The sequence below is a fragment of the Vulpes lagopus genome, chromosome X (assembly GCF_018345385.1).
Source record: "Vulpes lagopus strain Blue_001 chromosome X, ASM1834538v1, whole genome shotgun sequence".
NCBI lineage: Eukaryota > Metazoa > Chordata > Mammalia > Carnivora > Canidae > Vulpes > Vulpes lagopus.
This window is the reverse complement of record NC_054848.1, coordinates 121,947,042-121,963,231: the sequence shown is the minus strand read 5'-3', so window position 1 is coordinate 121,963,231 and position 16,190 is coordinate 121,947,042. Positions and strand designations below refer to the sequence as shown.

The window sequence follows — 16,190 nt, the reverse complement described above, 5'->3', positions numbered from 1 at the left end:
GAGACCCCGGCGCCCGGGGCTTCGCTGGCGGCTTGCGAGCTTTGGGGCTGGGGTGCCGCGGCTTCCGGGGCCCATCTGAGCCGCGCGGACCGCACGATCGGGGGTGGGGGTGGGGTGGGGGGGCGGCGAGAGTGGATCCGCGGAAAGGCTCGAGGGCCCCGGGCGGGGCGCGGGCCGCCCGCCTCCGCCTCCTCCCGCCGCCCCGGGCGCCTCGCAGGTGCGGCCCGTGCAGGGGCTCCCGCGGTCCCGGGGGCCGCTCCGGCCGCCGCCGCGCGCTCCCCCGCGCCGTCCGGGCGGCGGGCCGTGGCGCTGTCCCCGCCGGGGGGCCGCGGGGGCCGGGGGCGGGGGTCGCGGCGGGGGCCGGGGCGGTGCCGGGGCGGGCGGCGCTGGGCCCGCCCCGCCGGCATCCCCGGCCGACTTCCTCCTGCCGCGGCGACCCAGCTGGAGGAAGCGGCGGCGGCGGCCACGATGAGTGCGGGCGACGCCGTGTGCACGGGCTGGCTCGTCAAGTCGCCCCCCGAGAGGAAGCTGCAGCGCTACGTGAGTGGGGGCGCCCCGGGGCCGCGCGCCGCGGGCTCGCACGTCGGGCCGGGCCGGCGCGGGCGGGGGGCTGGCGGGGACGCGTCGCGGTCGGGGGCCGGAGGCCGGCGCGGGCGGCCGGCCGGGGAGGGCGCCGGGGAGGGCGCGGGGACCGGGGCGGCGGGGCTCGGCACCCCCGGGGCGCCCCCGGCGCGGCTGTCACGGGCGCGCGCGGCCCCGAGCCTTCCGCGGCGGCCTCCGGTTCCTCCGCCGTCTCTCCCCGGCTCTTTCCGCTGACACCGCGCTCTGCAGCCGCCGCGGCACCCCGGACTGCGGCGGCCCCGGTCCCGGTCCCGGCCCCGGCGCTCGGGACGGAGGGCGCGGCCCCCGGGCCGCCCCGCGCCGAGCCGCACGCGCTGTGCCCGCCCGATGGCCCGCGGTCCTCCGCGGTGGCCGGGGCCAGGTCGCTGAGCGCGCTCCCGCGGTGACTCGCGCGCGCGCACACACAGACACACACACACACACACACACGGGGCTGCGGCTGCTCCCGGGTCCCCCCCGTGCCGCCCGCACCGCCCGGCCACCAACGCGCGAGGCCGCAGCGAGCGCCCTGGACACGGCTGTGCCGCCCAGCGCGCCCCCACCCCGGGGCCCGCGTCCAGGTCCGCGCTCCCTGCACGCACCCAAGGACGCCAAACGGGAAACACTTGAATCGGGAGTGAATCCCGCCACGAGGGGTGACGGGACCCACGTGAGAGCAGGGACTTCCTCGGCCACTGGACCCTTCCCCCTGAACCAGGCAGCGGCCTGCGCCAGCAGCCCCAGAGAACGTTTTGTTGTTCGTTCTGCTGAGCGGCATTTTACAAACCTTTTCAAAGCTGTACTTGTTGATTGCTTTTTTTTCCTGATTTTTAAAAAACATTTTATTTATTTACTGATGAAAGACACAGAAAGAGAGAGAGAGGCAGACACACAAGCAGACGGAGACGCAGGCTCCACGCAGGGAGCCCAATGGGGGACTCGATCCCGGGACCCCGGGTCACGACCTGGACTCAAGGCAGGTGCTAAACCACTGAGCCACCCACGGACCCCTTTTTCTTCATTTTTAACTGATTTTTTTGAAGTTTTCTCTAGACCCCATAGGGGCTTGGCACTCACAACCCCAAGATCAAGATTCACATGCTCAACCCACGGAGTCACCCAGGCGACCCTCAGCCCAGCAACATTTTGCAGGACTGTTGTTCAGCTGAGCACGTAGATGTCAGACACAGATGGCCACCGAGATTGCACACCTGAGCTGCCACCGTGTCGATTCACTGCTGGCTTTCAGTCCCCAGTCCCCAAACACAAGCTGCAGCATTTCTCCCACCATTGTCACTCAGCTACTTCCCTAGCACTGAACCTACTTGGAGGACTCGGTGCTGCTCAAGGGGCGATGGGGCTCAAGGGACACAAGACAAGAAAACCTGTCCCCTGAGCCCCGCACAGGCAGCCGAGCCCTTGTCACAGTGCTCAGCACGTATTTTCAGACGGACACGCACTCCCAAGAAGATTTCTGCTCTTGTTTTCTATCTTGTCCCGACCAGACGGGCTTAGGAAAGATTGGTGGGGTTTCATCAATTCTGGCAGAGCATCTGGTGTAGACCCACAACCACATGTGGTCTTTGTCTTTGGCCGAATGAGGTGTAGCGAGTGTGGACTTTGAGCACTGGTCGGCGCGGGGGGCGGCTGGTGACGCGGTGCTGATGCAGGACACTTAACACGCAGCAGCACGTCGACGTGCAGACCATGACCCCCCGGCTGTGCCCTTTCTCTGAGGCTCCCGCTCCCTTGGCGGCCGCGGTGTTTTGTGCAGGACACCCCAGAACACGCCTGGCCGGGCTCCGACTCCGGCTCCGGCAGGAATCCCTGCTGCCACTAGATGGCGATCGTGAGTCAAGCCGACGGGACCCGGCCGGCCGCGTCTACACAGCCACCTTGAATTCCCATATTGCCAGGGGTCGTCCTCCTTGATTTCAGCCGAGCACCAACTCTGAGTCCAGCCCCGTGTCACGGGGCTACACAGACAAAAAGCGATCGACCCCGTTTCCCGGAGGTCCACGGGCTGCCGTCTGGAACCCGAGCACGTAACCAAGGTGCTTAGTGGCACAGGCAGGCGAGGACTCCGTCCTGGGGCCCCGGGCCAGCCGGCAGCCCGGCTCGTGTTGGTTAAGTTACAAATGCAAGCGGAGTCTATTTTTAGGTAAATAATTCAGTCCAAGGTAAGCTCCTGCTCCATCCTCTTGAATCCCTGAGCCAAGGCAATCAGGTTATTTTTATCGCCCCACTCTTTTATTTTTTTTATTTTTTTAAAGATTTTATTTATTTATTTATGATACACAGAGAGAGAGAGACAGAGGCAGAGACACAGGCAGAGGGAGAAGCAGGCTCCATGCACCGGGAGCCCGACGTGGGATTTGATCCCGGGTCTCCAGGATCGCGCCCTGGGCCAAAGACAGATGGTCAGCGGCTGAGCCACCCAGGTGTCCCCTGCCCCACTCTTTTAACAGATAGTTGACGTCTTTGTTTTGTGTTGTGTGTATCAAAAATATTGTTATAGATCCTGGTAAAAATTCAAACAATCTAGGAATAAGTAGAATAAGAAGCGAGAGCCCCCGTTTCTCTGAACTCCTCCTCACACCACTCCCCTCCCAAGGGATAACAACTGTTAGCAGTTTGGTGAGTATCATTGTAGAAAAATTTCTTCAAAACATAGTGATTTTATTTTTACACAAATGAGATCATACTCTACAAGTGTCCTGCAGTTTGCCTTTTTCACAATGATTCTGGACATCTTTCCAGATTAATGCAGATTGATTTACTTCATTTCTTTATTTTTATTTTTTAAAAGATATTTATTTATGTATTTATTTGTTTGTTTATTTATTTATTTATTTATTATTTATTCATGACAGACAGAGAGAGAGAGGCTAAACCACTAGGCCACCGGGGCTGCCCTACTTCATTCTTTTAGACCACTACCTAATATTTCTGTAATTGAAGTGACGTACTTTAACACTTTTTCTATTAATGCACATTTGCCTTTTTACTTTCTCGATTTTAAAGAGTCCTGTAACAGCAATGATAATAAAGGTTAATGATTCACATGTATTGAATGGTCTATATATCCCAAGCATTACACTGAGGACTTGTATTATCACATTTAGGTTTTCCTAAATATTTTTTAAAAAAGATTTTATTTATTCATGAGAGACAGAGAGAGAGAGGCAGAGACACAGGCAGAGAGACAAGCAGGCTCCATGCAGGGAGCCTGACATGGGACTCGATCCTGGGACTCCATCCTGGGACTCCAGGATATGCCCCGGGCCAAAGGCAGGCGCTTAATGATGGAACCACCCAGGGATCCCAAGATTTTATTTTATTTTTTTAATTTTTTTTTAATTTTTTTTTATTCATTTATGATAGTCACAGAGAGAGAGAGAGAGAGGCAGAGACATAGGCAGAGGGAGAAGCAGGCTCCATGCACTGGGAGCCCGATGTGGGATTCGATCACGGGTCTCCAGGATCGCGCCCTGGGCCAAAGGCAGGCGCCAAACCACAGCGCCACCCAGGGATCCCTATTTTTTTAAAAATATTTTATTTATTTATTCATGAAAGACCCAGAGAGAGAGACACAGAGACCCAGGCAGGGGGAGAAGCGGGCCCCATGCAGGGAGCCCGACGCGAGACTCTATCCGCAGACTCCAGGATCCTGTCCTGAGCCAAAGGCAGACAGACGCTCAACCACTAAGCCATCCAGGCGTTCCCCCAAGATTTTATTTTAATGTATTTATTTGGGAGAGAGGGAGAGAGACGGGAGGAGCAGAGGGAGAGAGACAAGCTGACTCCTCACTGAGCACAGAGCCTGATGCAGGGCTTGAGCTCACGACGCTGCGATCGTGACCTGACCCAAAATCAAGAGTCGGAGACTTAACCCACTGAACCACCCAGGTGCCCCTTCATTCTCTTTACAGTATCTTTGTAGGACAAGGAGTTTGAAGTTTTAATTACATCCAATTTATCAAACGTTCCCTTATGGATTGGGCTTTTAACGTTAAGTCTAAGAACTCAGGGTCACCTGGGTGGCTCAGTGGGTTAAGCATCTGACTTCGGCTCAGGTCACGATCTCAGGGTCCTGGGATCAAGCCCCACATGGGGCTCCCTGCTCAGCGAGGGAGCCTGCTTCTCCTCCCTCTCCCTCTGTCCCCCTGCTTGCGCTCTCTGTCAAATACATAAAACATTAAAAAAAAAACCCAACAACCTTAGAACTCTTTGCCTAGCCCTAGATCTGAAAGATTTCGTTTTTTCCCCCTAAAGGTTCTATAATTGAATATTTTCTATTTACTCAATGATCCATTTGAGTTAAATTTTGTCAAAGGTGTGAGATTTATGTTGTGGGTGTTTTTTGTTTGTTTGTTTTTTGTTTTTGTTTTTGTTTTTTGCGACCTTAGTCCTTTTGTTCCAATACCACTTATTGGGCAGACTAGACTGTCTTTACTCCATTGAGTTACTTTTGCAACTTTGTGCAAGATGAATCGGTTGCGATGGGTAGATGCAATTCGGTGTGCTCTAGTCTGTTGCACCGATTCCTTTGTTCAGCTTTATGCTGATGCCGTGTCTTGATGGCAGTGGTTTTGTGATAATTCTTGGAGTCAGGCAGATTTGGCCCTCCAACTTTGTTTTTCTTTTCAGAGCTGTTTTTGCCTATTCTAGGTCCTTTGCCTTTGCATATCGGTTTCAGAATCAGTTTGTCCATTGATTTCTATATACTCACCCCGTATCCTACAACCTTGCTGAAGTGACATAATTATTTAGTTCTGGGAGGCTTGTTTATGATTTGCTATCAATATTACTTAGAGGTGATGAGAGCAGACGCCCCGGCCTTTCCCCTGATTCTAGGGGAAAAGCATTTAGTCTTTTACCTTTTTTTTTTTTTTTTTTTTTTTTTTAGTCTTTTACCTTTTAAGTGTGCTAGCTGTAGGCTTTTGTAGTTGCCTTTTATCAAGTCAGGGAAGTTCCCTCATATTGCTGGTTTGCTGAGACGTCTTATTTTTTTATTTTATTTATTTATTTTTGAGACTTCTTTTATGAATTGGATTTTATTTTATTTTTTTTGAATTGGGTTTTATTAAATGCTTTTCCTGCATCTCCAGAAATAATGATACACTTTTCCTTTCTTTGTCTGTTTCTGGGGTAAAGTATTCCAACCGTTGATTTTTGCATGCTGAGCTGGCCCTCAACTCCTGGGATATCACTTGGTTGTAATATATTATTTTTTTCATATGTTGCAGGATTTAATCTACTTTTATTTTGCTGAGGGTTTTTGTGCATTTGTCCGTGAGGGATATTGGTCTGTAGTTTTCATTTTTGTACTATTTGTGTCTGGCTTTGCTATTAGCATAATGCTGACCTCATACGATCGTTTCGGAAGTGTCTCCCCGCCTTCCAATGTTCTGAAAGATATTGGCTACTAGTGCTATTCCCTTTTCCTTAAATGTTTGCTAAAATACACTGGTGAAACCATCTGGGCCTGGACTTTGCTTTGTGGGATGGTTATTAACTATGAACATGATCTCTTTTTACCAGGTTATAGGACTATTCAGATTACTTATATCTTGTCGAATAAGCTTTGGTGGTTAATGGTTTTCAAGGATTTTCTCTAGTTCATTTAAGTACTTGAGCTAATTGTGATAAAATTGTTTGTTATAGTCCCTTATCATTTTTAAAAAAGATTTTATTGGGCAGCCCTGGTGGCTTAGTGGTTTAGTGCCGCCTTCGGCCCAGGGTGTGATCCTGGGGTCCCAGGATCGATTCCTGTGTTGGGCTCCCCGCATGGGGCCTGCTTCTCCCTCGGCCTGAGTCTCTGCCTCTCTCTCTGTGTCTCTCATGAATAAATAAAATAAAAATATTCAAAAAATATTTTATTTATTATTTGAGAGAGAGGGAGCATGTGAGAGAGCGAGCATGAGCAGAGAGGCAGGGGCACAGGAAGAAGGAGAAGCAGGCTCCCTACTCAGCAAAAAAAAAATCCCTACTAGTAGTATTTTATTTTTTCTTTTGCCTCAATTCTTGATTGATATTTTTTGTAGGTAAATAATTTTAGCTTAATTTCTTTCCCTTTGAAAGAAAGGGAAATTTGAATTTGAAATTTGAGTTTTAAAGATGCTGCATTACTGTTTTCTCATATGCATTGTTCCTTTGTTCCTTTATATATGTTTTTTGCTACCTGTTGTTATTACTGGTTTAAAGTTATTTGATTATGATGTGCCTTGGTATTATTTTCTTCATGTTTCTTGTACTTGGGGTTCATTGAGCTTCTTGGATCTGTGGGTCTAAAGTTATTTCTTTTTTTTTAATTTTATTTATGATAGTCACAGAGAGAGACAGAGAGAGGCAGAGACACAGGCAGAGGGAGAAGCAGGCTCCATGCACCGGGAGCCCGATGTGGGATTCGATCCTGGGTCTCCAGGATCGCGCCCTGGGCCAAAGGCAGGCGCCAAACCGCTGCGCCACCCAGGGATCCCAATCTTCAGTTTTCTACTTACTTTTTTTTCTGCAGTGTCTAATCTGCTGTTAATGCCATCCAGTGTATTTTTCACTTCAGACCTTATATTTTTCATCTCTAGAAGTTAAATCTTTTTTCTGTCTCTCTCCTTAACATGCTAATGATTTCTCTGCCTTCTTGAATATGTAGGATGTATTTATTTATTTATTTATATGTATTTTTAACAGTTATTTATGTTTTAGTAATTTCTACCCTCCATATGGGGCTTGAAGATACAAGCCCCAGGATCAAGACTTGCATGCTCTTCTTTTTTCATTTTTTCATTTTTATTTTTTTTCTTGCATGCTCTTCTGACTGAGCTGGCCAGGCACCCCAGGGACAGGTTTATAATGACTGTCTTAGTGTCCCTGTCTACTAATGAAACATGCAGCAACTTCTTCTCCACATTGGAGAAGATAGCCTGCTCCAGATCACTGTGTCCCTAGAAACTTCGTTTAGGGGTCAGGCCCCTGGAACTTAGAGAGTTAACTTGGACTTTCTGGCATGTGTCGTCTTCTTAAGTAAAGGTGCTCTCTGCTTTGTGCTCAACAGGTCTAATTGGCATGATGTCATTAATGCAGTGTCCCAGTGTGGTGCTCTGTGAGATGTCAAGGAAATCAATCTCCATGGAGTACGTTATGACACAGTAGCAGACTTCTCATAGCTTTGGGGCAAAATCATAAAGGTGTGCTAGGGCAGCCTGGGTGGCTCGGTGGTTTAGCGCCACCTTCAGCCCAGGGCCTGATCCTGGGGACCTGGGATCGAGTCCAGCATCGGGCTCCCTGCATGGAGCCTGCTTCTCCCTCTGCCTGTGTCTCTGCCTCTCTCTCTTCTCTGTGTGTCTTTCATGAATAGATAAATAAAATCTTAAAAAAAACCAGGTGTGCTATTGTTCATGTCAGTTGACAGTGGACTATTTCATTTTTTGTAAGATTCTGTTTATTTATCCATAAGAGACGTAGAGAGAGAGGCAGAGGGAGAAGCAGGCTACTTACAGGGGGTAAGTCCCTGCCGTGGGACTCGATCCCAGGACTTGGGGATCACGTCCTGAGCCAAAGGCAGATGCTCAACCACTGAACCACCCAGGCCCCCCCAATGAACTATTTCTGATTCTTGCTAGTTGATAGAGGGCTAAAAGCGTTTGCCAGTGGTAGCTGCGTACCAGATGCCAGGGGTGTGTTGATTTGATCTAGTGAGGAGGCTGTGTCCAGGAGAGCAGCTGCAATTGGCATCAACACTGGGCGAATTTCATGATCATGCATTCTCCAGGAGGCCGAACAGGCATGCCAAGTGGGGTGTGATAGAGTCACCTCCCCTGTATCTTTTACATTTTTGTTGGGGGCTCATCTCCGCGATTCCTCCAAGCCTGTGGAGTTGCCTTTTTTTTTCTTTTTTAATATTTTATTTATTTATTTATTCGTGATAGATACAGAGAGAGAGAGGCAGAGACCCAGGCAGAGGGAGAAGCAGGCCCCAAGCAGGGAGCCCCAAGTGGGACTCGATCCCGGGATTCCAGGATCATGCCCTGGGATGAAGGCAGGCGCTAAACCGCTGAGCCACCCAGGCTGCCCTGGAGTTGCTTTTGGATGGCTCCTCTGGTAGTGAGTGTGGGGAGTGCCAGTGATTTTTGCCCTTCCTGCCATCAAAGTCCTCAACTCCACAGACCAGAAGGCTGATGTCGGGATTTGATCAGTTGCCAGGGATATTGCTCCAATCACACGTTCGAGGAGCGGAGAGGTTGCCATAAACTCAGTGGGTCTGCTCTGAGGTTGAACTAGGTCAAAACTTCATTCATCCATGCAACTTTCCTGAAATAGTCTTTCAGGACATACGGTGGAGGCGGGTGAGCGAGACAGCACACGTGGGAGACCCGGGACATCCTCCTACCTCCCTATGCCTTTGCGATTCTCCTCTTACTAGGAACCCCTCGTACCTGGACTTCATTGAATGTCGCCACCTTTTAGTCCGAGCTTCGGTCGGGGAGACCGCTGCAAGGGCACTCTGGGTGCTGAGCCCCACGTTAAACCGAGAAGCTCTGGTGTGAGCACGGCCGCGACAACACGTTTAGCTTGACCCAGGATTACGTTTTGTCTTGCGTGGCCCACTGTCCTTAGGATGCATTCCCCCCGTTCCAGTGGCTTTTATTTATTTATTTTTATTTTTTTTTCCAGTGGCTTTTCAAGACCGCTTTATTGAGGTGTACACACACACACACACACACACACACACACACGCGCGCGCGCGCGATAGGGTTCACCCATTGTAAGTGTGTAGTTGGATGATTTCTGGTGAATCTGTCGTCGTGCAACCGCTACTACAGCCCAGGTTTTAATTTTTTTTTTTTTAATTTATGATAGAGAGAGAGAGAGAGGCAGAGACACAGGCAGAGGGAGAAGCAGGCTCCATGCGCCGGGAGCCCGATGCGGGACTCGATCCCGGGTCTCCAGGATCGCACCCTGGGCCAAAGGCAGGCGCCAAACCGCTGCGCCACCCAGGGATCCCTTTTAATTTTTTTTTTTTTTTATTTAAACAGCCCAGGTTTAAAGCATCTCCGTCCTCAGAAGACGCCTTGGCCTGTTTGCAGTCAGTGCTCACTCCCGCCCCAGCCCCAGCCCCAGGCAGCAGCTGACCTTTCCATCCCTAGATCCGCCTTTTCAGATAATCTCCCCTAAACGGGCCGCTGGACTGTGTGGTCTTTCGCGTTTGCTCTCCCCGAGCATCGACTGCCCAGCGGCCGGGACGCTGTCTGCGATCGCCGATCGCCGACAGCAGAACCTGAGGTCATCGACCTGAGACATCCCTTTTCTCTTTGTGTTGTGGTTGTTGTTGCACTGGAGTCGGCACAACAACGTCAGAGTGATTTCGGGTGTGAACAGCGCTGCCCACGTGTGAGGGTGAAGCTGCGCCCCGCGCAGGTGGAGCTCCCGCCCGCCCCACGCGCTGGGTAGGTGCCATCTAGGTGCCACCGGCTGTATTCCCGCTGCGGTGCCTTCCACCTGCGACTTACTCATCCCGCAGCTGGAGGCCTGTAGCTCCCCTCCCCTTTCACTTTTTTGCCCAGCCCCCAGCCCCTCCCCTCTGGCGGCCACCAGTTGTTCTGGGTATTTACGGTTCTCTTTCTGCCTTTTTGTCTGTTCGTTTGTCTTATTTTTTAGATTCCACATATGAGTGAAACCGCAGGGTATTCGTCTTTCTCTGTGTGCTTTATTTCACTTAGGCCATACCCTCTAGACCCATCCCTGCTGTTGCAAATAGCAAGATGTGTTACCCTTTGTCATGGCTGGGTATGTGACCGCACGCTTCGTACCCGTTTGTTGATCAGTGGACACTTACGTTGTTTCCATGATGCTGCAGGGAACATAGGGGTTCATACATCTTTTCAAATTGGGGTTTTCATTTTCTTCATACAAATACCCAGAAGTTGGGTGGCTCAGCGGTTGAGCGTCTGGCTTCGGCTCAGGGCATGATCCTGGGGTCCTGGGATCGAGTCCCACATCGGGCTCCCTGCATGGAGCCTGCTTCTCCCTCTGCCTGTATCTCTGCCCCCCTCTCTCTCTGTGTTGCTCATGAGTAAATAAATAAAATCTTTTTTTAAATTTTTATTTATTTATGATAGTCACACAGGGAGAGAGATACAGAGAGGCAGAGACACAGGCAGAGGGAGAAGCAGGCTCCATGCACCGGGAGCCTGACGTGGGATTCGATCCCGGGTCTCCAGGATCGTGCCCTGGGCCAAAGTCAGGCGCCAAACTACTGCGCCACCCAGGAATCCCTAAATAAATAAAATCTTAAAAGAGTACCGAGAAGTAGAATTGCTGGATCATATGGTAGTTCCAGATTTTTTGGGACGCCTGGGTGGTTCAGCAGTTGGTCACCTGCCTTTGGCTCAGGTCGTGATCCCAGGATCTGGGATCGAGTCCTGCATCGGGCTCCCTGCGAGGAGCCCACTTCTCCCTCTGCCTGTGTCTCTGCCTCTCTCTTTCAGACTGTGTCCCTCATGAATAAATAGATAAATCATTAAAAAAAATCAGAATTTTTTTGGTGGTTCTATTTCTAACTTTTGGAGGAAACTCCATATTGTTTTCTGCAGTGTCCACACCTTATTTTTTAAGATAGACATTCAGTGCTATGAATTTCCCCCTTGGCACTGCTTTAGTGGCATTCCAGAAATTCTGCTATGTTGTGGGTTTTTTTTTTTTTTGCATTCACTTCAAGATATTTTCTAGTTTTCCTTGTTATTTCTTCTGTGACTTGCGTGTTTAACTTGTAAACTTATTTTTGTTGTTTTCTAATTTCATTTCATTGTGGTTAGAAAACATACTTTGTATGATTTGAATCCTTGTAAATTTGCTGAGGCTTGATCTGATATACGGTTTATCTTGGTAAATGTTCTGTGTGTACTTGAGAAGAATGTGCATTTTGTTGTTGGGTGGAGTGTTCTATAAATATCAACGAGGTCAAGTTGGTGGATAGTGTTGCTCAGTTCCACATCCTTGTTGATTTCTGTCTTTGTGTTTTACCAGTTGAAAGAGGGGTGTCGAAATCTCAGACTATACTTGTGGATTTGTCTGTTTCTCCTTGAAGTTTTACCAGTTTTTGCCTCAGTGTTTTGAAGCTTTGTTATGAGTTGCATACATGTTTAGCATTGTTCTTTTATCTTGATCCAATGAATACTCTAGAAGGCTAGAAGATCAAAAAGGAGGCATTCTGATGTTAGTTACTACAGAAAGCAGCTACCATTGAATGACTGGGGCATAAGGCGAAGTTTGGCATGACCATAACCTAAGAGCTTAGGCGAGGGGAGCCCGTAGCCATGTATCATTGCTCTGACTCCTGCCAAAGAGGCTGCTAATGCCTCAGAGGGGACCTGAGGAAGCTGGCAGCTGGGGCTGTGCTGTCTCCCTGCCATTGGAAGGATACTGAGAGCTACTGAGAGTCTCATCGCCCTTTTACCTGCCTTGCACTCTTCCACCAGTGTTTCCCATTAGCAGAGCCCACCGGAAAGAGAAATACGGTTGGTGGTCCCTGTCCCAGAATCAGAGGAGTAGATCTGCTCTCCAGATAGGCCCCAGCTTTTCTCTCATACTTACTATCATCCTGTCCTTTTGCTCAGTGTTCTGAGAGACTGGCTCAAGTCAGGCTTTTAGCTCATTGATTTATGCATAAGTTGTAAACTTTCTGCTTTTCAGCCCATTGATTGCTACTCCTGTTTTTAAGTTCTAAGAACTGTCTCCTTTTCACAGCAGTTTTCCCATCTTTTCTGGATAATCTTGTCATAATTTTCCCTAGCATATTTATTACATCCTGGCTTTCTCCCTCATATCTATACGGATGTTTGGGGCAACGGGTTTCTAGAAAGAGGGAACAGAAAGTGCAAAGGCCCTGAGGCAGAAGACTATTTGCCATATTTGAAGAAGAGCTTTTTAAATTCAGTTTCAACTTCTTTAAAAGCTTGGTGATTCTGGGCTGCCCGGGAGGCTCAGCAGTTTAGCACCGCTTTCAGCCCAGGGTGTGATCCTGGAGACCTGGGATCGAGTCCCATGTCAGGCTCCCCTGCATGGAGCCCACTTCTCCCTCTGCCTGTGTCTCTGCCTCTCTCTGTGTGTCTCTCATGAATAAACAAATAAAATCTTTAAAAAAAGCTTGGTGATTCTTGGTTGTCTGCTCATGTTTGTATTTGAGGGTCTAGATCAACAGTTTTCAATGGGGGTGACTTTTTTTCCCTGCAGGTAGGGATACCATTTTTAGCAAAAAATAAAAAGTTTAATTTCAGATGATAAAAACAAGTATTTTTTTATTTTTAAATTTATTTGAGGAGGGGTGAGGCAGAGGGAGAGAGAAGCCTGAAGCAGACTCTTCACTGAGTGTGGAGCCCAACTCGGGGCTCTATCCCAGGACCCTGAGAACGTGACCTGAGCCAGAATCCAGAATGGGCTGCCACCCAAGTGCCTTGAAAAAAAAGTCTTTTTTGTGTTAAGTATGCAACCCTATCCTCCTATCCCCAGGAGACATTTGGCATCATCTGGAGACATTTTTGTCATTAGAACTGGTAGGGAGGGTGCCACTAGCATCTAGAGGGTAGAGACTAGGAATGCTGCTAAATATCCTACAAGCACAGGGCAACGATGACGACAAAGAATTTGGCCCAAAATGTCAGTAGTCCAAGAGTGACAGATTCTATTGTAGATTGAACAGTAAGTGTCCTCAGCTGAAATGAGAATCCTGTTGATCAATATCTGGTTGTTGTTTTTTAAAGATTTATTTATTTGATAGGGAGAGAAAGCACAAGCTGGCGTGAGCAGGGGAAGGGTCAGAGGGAGAAAATATTCAGGCAGGCTCCCACTGAGTGCGGAGCCTGATGCAGGGCTCAATCCCATGAGCTGTGAGATCAAGACCTGAGCTGAAACCCAAGAGTGACACTTGACCAACTGAGCACCCCGACAAATAGCTATTTTGTTTTATTTTATTTTATTTTAAAGATTTTTAAAAAAGATTTTATTTATTTATTCAGGAGAGACACACACAGAGAGAGAGAGAGGCAGAGACACAGGCAGAGGGAGAAGCAGGCTCCGTGCAGGGAGCCCGACGTGGGATTCGATACTGGGGCTCCAGGATCATGCTCTGGACCAAAGGCAGGCACCAAACCGCTGCGCCACCCGGGCACCCCAAATAGCTGTTTTAATTGCAGGAACCTGTTTCTTGTTATGGTGAAGAGGAAGGCCGCGTACCTGGGTGTGTCTGCCGGGGTGTGGGCTCTGAGATACCTGGAAGTCTCTATATTTACGGTCACCACCAAGGGGGCTTGCCACCGCAAATCCCTTCTGCCCTGGGCCTTGCTGACCACAGCTCTCGATGAGCTCAAGAAAATGAAGATTCTCTGTTTTGTTCGGGGTTTCTTATCAGGGTGGAAGGGATATTCATTGCAACTTTCTGCATCCTAGGCAGAAACAGAAACCCTTTCTATTTCTTTTCTGAATTTAATCAACTCTTGCTTTATTGTTTTATTTCTTCTTAGTGTTTATTCATTTCTGTTCTTAGGTTCTGACATTTGGATGATCTCAGCCTCTGAGTTGTGTTTAGAGGATACGTTGAAAGTTTCAGATTTACACGCTCATCATCACCATGGCTGGTTTCATTTTTTTAAACTTTTCATTTCTTTAGTTCAATTGGTATCTGTATTAGTATGAAATGAGGGAATGATATTATTTCACAAACAGTCAACTGATCCAGCACCATTTGTTAAGTAATGTTTCCTCTCTCTATATATATCTTCATTTTTTTTTGGAAAGTGAGCTTTCCACCCAGCATGGGGCTTGGATTCACGACCCTGAGATCAAGAGTCACACGTTCCACTGACTGAGCCAGCCAGGTATCCCTATTCGTTGTTCCTTTTTGTTGCCAGATAATATATTATTTTTAAAGATTTTATTTCTTTGACAGAGAGCAAGCGAGCTAGCTCAGGCAGGGGGAGAAGCAGGCTCCCCGCTGAGCAGGGAGCCTGATGGGGGGGCTTGATCTCAGGACTCTGACATCATGACCTGAGCCAAAGGCAGATGATGCTTAACCACTGAGCCACCCAGACACCCCCCCCCCCTCCCGAGAGTGTATTTTTGAGGAACGTATGCTGCAGGCACTGGGACCAGCTTCTTCCTTCCAGATATGTATTCCATGCGTATTCAAGCACATTTTTTGCATAAATGGTATCATATTATACTCACTATTTTATAACCCCCTTTCTTAATATATTTTAGGGATTGTTCCCTTTTGCACATATAGATATTTGTCATTATTTAAAAAAACTTTTTTGTCATTATTATTATTTTTTAATTTGTCATTATTTTTAACAGCTTCATAGTTTACTGTTTGGAGGCACCAAGATAGACTTTTTTCTTGTTTCTAGTCTCATGCTACTGTAAACAGTGTTGCAGGGAGTATCTTTGTACATTGGTCTTTGTGGTTATGTGCAATTATGCTTGTGAGAAAACTCTCAGAAGTGGAATTGCTGAGTCAAAGTGTATGTGAATGTAAAATGCCAATAGATAGCAAATTAGTGTCTTAAGTGGCTGTGTCAGTTTTCATTCCCAGCAACAGTGCATGAAAGAACCTGTCCCTCTGCTACCCCTCAATTGTAGTATGTTATGAAATGTCTTGATCTTTGCAAAGTCAATAGCTGATAAATGATCTTCTGTTTTATTTTTATTTTTATTTTTTGGTCTTCTGTTTTAATTGAATTTCTTAATCGGTGAGATTGAGCATCTCTGCATCTATAAAACCGTTTGTATTTCAGTTTCTATAACATGATCTTAAATGCAACAGAAACCTTCAATACTCACTTGGGTCTATTTGGGGGCAGTTTTTTTCAGGTGATCTTCCTGTCTTCCGTACACTTTTGTCTCGGCCTTTAAACTGGTATTGAGTAGTTCATGATATATCTACATGTTTCAAAAATGAAAAGTATATATAAAATATACATTAAGAAACCTCCTCTTCACCTCTGTCTTCATCCATCTTGATCACCCTTAGTCTTCAAGTAAACATTTTTATTAGATTCTTCCTTCATCGTTCCAGTATCTTTTTAAAATATATATATTTATTTTTTTATTTGGGAGAGAGAGAGCGAGTGCGAGCAGGACGAGGGGCAGAGGCAGAGGGAGAGAGTCTCAAGCAGACTCCCCACTGAGTGTGGAGCCCACGTGGGGCTCCATCCCATGACCCTGAGATCACGACCTGAGCCGAAACCAAGAGTCGGCTGCTCGACCAACTGAGCCACCCAGGTGCCCCTTCCAGTATTTCTTTATAGAAATATAAGGAAATACGTATTTGCTTTTTTATTCTTCCTGTTTTCACGCAAAGGGTAGCTTACTCTATATGCCATTCTGCATCTCAGTGTGTTGATTTAAGAAGACGTGCAAATGGCCAACAGATACGTGAAAATGTGCTCAGCAGCACTAATCACCCAGGAAACTCAAATCAAAACCACAAAGGCGAGTCACTTCACACCTGTTAGGATGGCTAGTACCAAAAAGCCAAGAGATTTGGAGAAAAGGGAACCCTTGTGCGCTGTTGGTGGCAATGCAAGCTAGTGCAG

At 48.1% G+C, this 16,190-nt stretch overlaps 1 protein-coding gene across 1 annotated transcript in view; it reads left to right on the top strand.

Moving 5' to 3' along the window:
* Positions 1–342: 342 nt before the first annotated feature.
* Positions 343–16,190, top strand: part of GAB3 (GRB2 associated binding protein 3) — an 82,932-nt gene continuing 67,084 nt past the window's right edge. Inside the window, exon 1 of the mRNA XM_041742094.1 lies at positions 343–540. Coding sequence (XP_041598028.1) covers positions 469–540 — 72 coding nt within the window. The 5' untranslated portion in view covers positions 343–468. The remainder of the gene's footprint in view (positions 541–16,190) is intronic.